The 8,052-nt window shown below is 32.3% G+C and overlaps 1 protein-coding gene across 1 annotated transcript; it reads left to right on the top strand.

Moving 5' to 3' along the window:
• Nucleotides 1-326: 326 nt before the first annotated feature.
• On the top strand, nucleotides 327-7,067 carry LOAG_06024 (hypothetical protein; the record flags this gene model as incomplete). The annotated part of the gene is made up of 12 exons (XM_020447042.1): nucleotides 327-437; nucleotides 838-910; nucleotides 1,708-1,896; nucleotides 2,514-2,669; nucleotides 2,842-3,069; nucleotides 3,264-3,448; nucleotides 4,400-4,598; nucleotides 4,969-5,130; nucleotides 5,503-5,675; nucleotides 6,191-6,269; nucleotides 6,613-6,837; nucleotides 6,994-7,067. 12 exons carry the CDS (start codon nucleotides 327-329, stop codon nucleotides 7,065-7,067), a joined length of 1,854 nt encoding a protein of 617 aa, XP_020302686.1.
• Nucleotides 7,068-8,052: the final 985 nt, after the last annotated feature.

Raw genomic sequence — 8,052 nt, forward strand, 5'->3', positions numbered from 1 at the left:
CCTTCAGAAATGGCATGGCATCTTATAGCCAAATTAACAATTGAAATCATTGGTTCTCTAAATACTGCTGTACAAGCATTGATCGTATAGGTAAAAAAGGACAAATGCCACCTTGTGCAATATGTTAGCTGCCAGTTGAAGAAAGAAAAACCGAAAACAACAGTTCTTTTCCTGTAACAAATTTGTTGATGTGGTGGAAACTAATCGGTCAATGTAATGTTTATTGTAATATGCTATTTCTGCTCATTTCCCTCTTCCACTGTCTTTCGTCGCTAGTGATCTGCTTGGAAAATACATACCTGCAAAACTCAATTATCAGTACAATTATGGGACGTTCCTGTCAACGTCCGCTTAGATGTGACCTTCATTGTCCATTTGGTTATCAGACTGGTGTATTGGGAATATGTTTGTGCATCTGTCACGATGACCCCCGCCTTGTAAGTTACCTGTTATCTATTTCTTCCATGCTTTAATACTACTATTATTCTTTGAAATGTATTACCATACCAATCATAATCAGTAAATAGAAAAGTCATGCTTATTCCTGTTTATTCCTGCTAGTAAGCTAATCAATGACAAGACAACATGTTTCTATCGTATAATTAATTAGTACCAGAATTTGGGCTTAACTCACCAATTCCGCTCCCGTCATTCTGAAGGTTTTAAATTTGTTATCCGAACTTCTTCGATATATACTCGGAACTGCTAACCTTCAGCTTAGAATATTTAATCCCATGCATTGAATCATTAATAAATTGGAAGTTATAAAACAAAAATTTCATTGGATTTAATTTAAAAATTTTAAAATGAATTTACAATGGAAATAAAAACTTTTAGTTAAAGGCATATGCGCTAAGCGAATATTGCAGACATAACAGCGGCGGTATAGCTTTTTGTGTATCACGGACTGGTGAGTTTGCAACTATCATCGCAATTGTTGTTTGTGTTTTAAGTCACTGTTTGTTTTATTAATCTATTACTTATAATACATTAAATTTGCAATCGAACTTAGCGTCCCGAATTCATAACAAATTGTCAACTCAAAGAATGGAATAGAATGAGAAGACATAGGACAAAGTTAAACAGGATAAAATAAAGCATAAAGTAAAGTAACATAAAATAACTGTTGTAAGTAAATTAAATTTCATTGTTATTCTACATCAATGGATATGCAATATTCGGTTCTAAACATCTGTTTTCTTTTCCAAAGCCGTTTTCCACAGTGATAATCTATATCTGTTATATATTCTGTTATACAGACTGCCAGTATGTAATTTTTAGAACTTTCTCAAAAGTGACACTTTCTTCTTTGTCAAACTTTTCAATTCAGCTTATCTTAAATTCACTGAATTGATGACTCAAATAAACACCATGTGTCAATAACTAATCAGCAGAATGCACCAAAAGAAAATACTCCGCTTTTGCTTTTAACCAAAAATAAAGTAATCAAAAGTAGTGAATAAAACTAGAAAAAGTGAAAACAATAAAAGCAATATTTACGAGATGAATAAAAGGAAGAATAAAAATAAAAAATATGACATCTATCACTGCGAAAACTTAGTTTTCCACCATGAAATTCTTTAATTAATCCAACAGTCACAAGCGAAAGTAGAAAAAATCAAGCTGACAATGGAAATTTCGGTTAAATTCTTATTTCAAAATGACAATTTCATCTTTGGTTTTCAACATACGGTGGAAATAAAGCAGCCATAAAGGCAAGTGAGTGCCCACGTCTTTTCAATGATGCTGGTGCTTGTACACATCAATGCAATAATGACAGTGAATGTGGCAGTACGTCGAAGTGTTGCAACAACGGATGTGGTCGAGAATGTGTCATTGCACTTAGTTCACAAGTAGTCGTGAATTCACTTTCAATTCACCTTTTTCAAACAACAGGTCAGTTCCTCACGTCATGAAAATCACAGATAAGTGCAAGGAAATGATGTTAAGGTCTCGTAATTTACTGCTTGAAATATGATATAATTTATACAGCTTTCCCTATGCGATTAACAAATGATTCAATTTTACAGTGATATTTCTTGAAGCATATATTATGCTGACATTAGCGTTAAATGTTCCACTGCAGTTTCATATTAAAAGTAATTATGAGCAAGAAAAACACTAAAATTTAAATCTCAATTATCTGATGTTATTCATTTCATCAAAGCTATAAAACAAACTTGTTCCAGACATCGATTTTATTTTTCAGTCGAAATTATTACATAGCATTTAATTTCTTATTATTTCCAGGATTTCACACGGTACACTTGATAGGCAAACATTGAGATAACCAAAATGCTTCTCAGATGCATGATCTGCAAAGTGGCCTAGCACAACTTGGACATTTAGCTAAATAACGATTAGTGGTACAGTTTATGAATGGTTATTCATTATGTGATGAGTCAACGCTTCATTAGACAGAAGTAAGTGGTGATTAATAACTAACTGCATTCTGTTTCCATAACATTGGAAACAAAAAACAAAGATATGGAAAACAAAAGAAGTCTTTTCAGAATATTTTAATCGAATAGGAAAATGTCCATTAAAAAATTACGTCAAGAATCAGAACTGTGTAGTTGAATGCATTTACGATGAGGAATGCCCTTTAGTTGGAAAGTGTTGTGATAATGACTGCGGTCGCGTTTGTGCACCATCTGATAAAGCGACAGGTATCTGGTCATTTTTAATTTTGTCAGAATGACATATTGCAAAGTGTTCTGTGCAACTCAGAGCAAGAAAATGGAATGAATTGTTTTCCTCAAAGAGTTTTATGGAAATCAAGATTTCAAGTTCATAAATCAAATTAGCTCCCACTTTTCTACAAACGAGTAACTATTTTAGGCTCTCAGTTACCACACCTAAATTTTGCAGATTGCATACAGCTTACATCAGCAGTAAGCAGATTACTCGGGAAAACACTCATGAAAAAATATGTGCCAAAATGTACAGTTGATGGAGAATTCGAGAATATACAATGCGATCACAGCTATTGTTGGTGTGTTGATGAAAAAGGCATTGAAATCATTGGAACCAAAACTTTCAGGAAAATTGGTTCACCAAATTGCTTACGTAAGTTTTCTCTAAAAATTTACTTGCAATGAAAAAAGTAATTTTGTTGAATTTGTATTCATTGAACCTGAGGATTAAAAATTAATTTTACTCTGTCTTCCTAGCAAACTACTGGAACAGAGAAAATGATACTGCTGAATTCAAAATGAATGGCAAATTGTTTAATTTTTCCATACTTTAACTATACTATTTAGAAAAGAGAGATTGTGAAGCTAAATTATGTCCAAAAGTGTGTCCTTTTGGCATTAAAACGGACCATGAAGGTTGTCCGGTGGATAATTGTAACTGCAGAGATCTTTGCGAAGAATTGAAATGTATAAGTGACATTGACATGTGCCAAATGATTGACCCTGATTGTGCTAAACCGCCATGTCGACCGGTGCCTAGATGTGAGTTCAACTCGCTTTAAAAGTTTCAATTCGACTTAATTTCGGTATTTTTCTAACACTAGGTCCACGAAGATTCAATTGATTATTTATTCAATTGATGAATCATTCGGTTATATGTTTATCTAAACTATGTTTAAATGATTTCTATATTTATAGGTTTATTAAATCCTTGTCCAAATGGATCACCGATGACCTTATCAAACAGCGTGACAGCATTGTGTACCCACACAAATCAGTGTTTGCCTAGTCATTAGTCCATCAGGTATCTTGAATCCTGAAATCATTGTTTTGTTTTTTAATTCTTTCGTTTCGAAGGCAGTAATTAAAAAGATTTGAAGGGCGTCAATATATTCAATACAATGGTCTCTGCAGTTTTTGCTTCTGAAATTAAAAAACAGGTTTTTTTCGAGAGGCAGATTTTTCTACAGAAGTAATTACTCAGTTCTGTCTCACAAAATCTGTTATTGCATAAATGAGTGACAGTATATTTTGGAATTCATTATGTTAAAAATAAATTACATTTGTAGCTGTTTCAATAATGATCACATACAGTCAGTTGTTCTAGATGTTGCTATTTGCAACAACTATTTCCTATCCGCTATCTACTTTATTGCTGTTTTCACGCAGTTTATTTGTTTTGTGTTGAATGGTTTTTGTTTTTTCAAAATTATCAAAAAATTTTCCTAGAACTTTCGGAAGTATAGTAGCAAATTCAATTTCACCTTAAACTGGTCAAACTATGCGTCAATTATGGATTTAAAAAATACATCAATTGTGAAATATCTATCAAAAAATTTAAGTTTTGTAGCTATCGTCTTTCCAGATCCAGCGAGCAACTGTACTTAACCGATATTTTTATGGCATCATTCCCATTCTTTTAAAATTTCAATTATAGTTCAATTCTTTTCAAATCTTTTACAATCATAATTTCATTTTTTTAGATCGGTTTTAATGGTTTGGGATTTTGCTGCTCTCTCCTAGAAGCGGTATTACACAACGGAAGTTGTGTTCAAATTCTATCACAGTCCTGCAGAAGTAGTGAATCTGAATGCCGTGTTGATTCAGATTGTTCAGAGCAAGCAAAATGTTGTTTCGATAGATGTGGCTTGAAATGTTTACTCGATAGTACACATAATCATGGTATTCGTGTTAATTAGTCTGCTCAAAAATCAGCTACTATTGAGAAACATTTGACTGCCAAAGCTTAAATTTACAAACGAATATAATATTTAATTTGTTTCTTTCATAACTAAGTTAAAGTTAAAGCATATCGCAGTCGCCGCAATAAAGCAACTAACCTATTGTAATTTCTTAATAATGAACATGAAGGATATAATACAAAGATCGCTTTTATTTCTTTCAAGTTAGTATGAGAACATTTGTTTTACTCAGTATTTTCTTGTTACCCTTCCACAACTATCTGAATACTATTCCTAAAAACAGTTGATACGACCAATTCCTGAAATTCCGTTGATCAGAGGATTTTTTCCCGTTAAAATTTAAATTGCAGGCGAAAAAGTGCAGCGAATCGTGGAATGTCCACAAGTACAACAGCATCATGATCTGGGAAAGTGTCCAGTAGAGTGTAAGATTGATCAGGATTATCCAGGTATTAAAAAATGTTGCACATATAACTGTTCTGCACTTTCCTTATTTCCTACCAAACTAACAGGTAAATCATCTTGTTAGCACTTCCTTTCTCTCGATATTCAAATAACTTTCAAACCTACTGCTGGTTTCAAAAAAGAAATTAAGTTATTAAGTCATTAAAGAAATATATGTCTTTCATTTACTTGCTTCTATTAAAAGCAAATGACTGAAATTTAACTGAAATTTCTTGAAATTTTTCCTTGAGATTTTTTTCCAAAAAATTTTTTTTAGAAAGATTTTTTTTTTAAATCTTGAAATTTTTTTTCTTGTTTTTTTGAAATTTCTAAAATTAGAAATATTTTCTTTAAACAAGTACTATTGGAATATTTCCAGTCAATAAAACAAATTACCTTAGTTAGCAAGTTTGATGTTTACGGCAGCCATAACATTTCAGCATGTCTTCATGAAGTTACCACACACGAAATTTATGGATGCGGTCGTGTACCAAAATGCAACGATGAAGGAAATTATGAACAAATACAATGTGAGGACGATATTTGTTACTGCGTTGATACAGTGAATGGTATTGAAACTCCAGCAACTCGAACAGCATTACATACAGAACCTGTCTGCAACAGTTTTTTTTTTAATTTCTTAAAACATTATATTTATAAGTCACTTAAATATTTTATGTTATATAAATGTTATTTAAATATTTTAGTCAAATGGCTTAATTAAAACGATATGCTTTATTTTACATTTCGTATACTGTGACTTATATTCAAGAACACTGAGAAAAAAATTTTTTTTTTAATGCCTGTGGCACGAATAGGAAAATAATCAAAAGAGCTATTACTAAAGGAATTAGAATTAGCGTGACAGTAATTATACTGAATCTTTTGATATAATCAGTTATGTTCAAATAACATTTTTACTATCCTAGTTATGGCTCATGAGATAGATATTAACATTCTTAAACGTTAATCTGCATTGTTTAGATTTTTGTGGTTGTTAAACTGATTTTAGATTAAATAAATCAAATTATTGAAGCAGTAGAGTTTTGCAATATAGCTTTTAGCGGAGTCTTGCACAAATTAGCTTTCCATTTTTGCAGAAAGACGGCTTGACTGCGAGCCGTTCAGATGTTCGAAAATTTGTGGCTATGTTTTGAAGTAACACGTGAAGGATGCCTATCCTGTGAATGCCGGAATCCTTATAAAAGTATATTATGCCCGCAGGGATACATTTGCGTAATGGCAAGCATGACGTGTTTGGAAAATATTTACTGTCCGAACCAACCGCACTGCAAGTAATTTCCTAAAATTCAGTTATTTATGAAAACAGTTTGTAAATTAAACCTTTATAAGTCTAAAAAAAAACTGATACTTGACATTACTGGACATGTAACTGAACTAAAGAAATAATAGCAGTTTCACGCATGTGCATTATTTTGGGTTATGTTTCGTGGACTTGAAATTCCTTTTTTTAAATCCAAAACTATATCATAAAGTGTATCAGTGTTTAAGCACGAGCTAACTTTCACAATTCACTCGCTATATTTGAGGTGTACCAAACATTTGCTCAACTGATCGCTCATCAGTAATTCCTCCAGTACTTTGCGAAAGTAAGCGAGACTGTCCAAATGATTACTGGTGCAATAATATTGGTATACAATCCAAGGGATTCTGTTGTCCACTACCTTCAAATCAGGTCCACAGTGATGCAAAGTGCAAATCTGTGGAACCGTTCATTGAACACAACAAATCATGTGATATTCACTGCAAAACAGGTCTTTTTTTTTAACTATAAAATGTTCATGTTCATTAAAATGTTCAAATCTTATTGTTTTTGGACAGAGAAACGATTTTCTTGGAAACTTGACGAATATGGATAAGTATAGACAAAATTTTGTATTGCTCTACCAACAACAACAGGCAACTTACAGATGAAGAATGTGAAACAGGTACAAAGTGCTGCTATGACGGTTGTGGAATGAAATGTGTCAAAATATCTGGTTGATTTTATTCATTTAATCCTTAACATAAAAATTTTCGACGTAAAATTTCATCAGGAACTACATGGGTCTCGATTCCTACAATCATATCTGCTAAAACACGTATTAATATACTAGGAAATGATGAATGTCCCCTTAATCATGCTACGAATTAGATATAAGTTCGAAGCGATTGCTTCTAAGTTGCAAAAGTGCTACATGATCATATATTGGAAAGAAAATTTGACTATCTACAAATAACGAGGTATCCTGGGGTCCTTTCTATCAATTATGGTCTAGTACAGTTGGTGTAATTTTAACGGAAATAATTTAGGCTGTCTGCAAGTGAAAATCGCTTACGACAAACTTGGACAAAAAGATACAGTGCGCTGCAATGAATGTATAAGCTTTTTACAGGATTTTGCCCAATGAAGAAAGGTTGCGCATACGGATTTGAAACGGACAGAAATTGATGCGCAACATACGATTGTTTCAATCCGGGTAAGGTGATGTCAGTTTGCTTCGTGTAATACTCAGACTTTATTTTTTGTAGATATCTTATTTTTTGCTTCCAAATCATTTCGTTTAGGAAAAGAAAATTTGTAGACAAATAAAACTCGACAAAATAAAACTTTTCTATTTTTTTTTTGTCAAGAAAGTTCTTAAAGTAAAGGAACCTATCGACCTCAATTAATTTATTATAACTTTGGCTAAAATCAACGATGAAATTTTAAGCGACAGTCTCATAATTAATTTGGTATTTTCATTCGGATCTAGACATAATAAACTTCTCAATGTTTTTAGAATTTTTGCAAATTTGAAGCATTATTTCGTTGTTTGTTGCTGAAAATCTAATATTTATGCTCAATTAAAACTAATTTATACAAGAATGTTGTGGTGGTTTTTTTTTTCTGAATCGTGGAGTGTGATGTCGACCAATAACCAAATATCACCAGTGTTGTCGATCCCTAAGATCCGTTGGGCTGCTTTGAATTGGATATGTTGTGTTGT

The sequence above is a fragment of the Loa loa genome (genome assembly GCF_000183805.2).
Source record: "Loa loa unplaced genomic scaffold supercont3.27, whole genome shotgun sequence".
Classification (NCBI taxonomy): Eukaryota; Metazoa; Nematoda; class Chromadorea; order Rhabditida; family Onchocercidae; genus Loa; species Loa loa.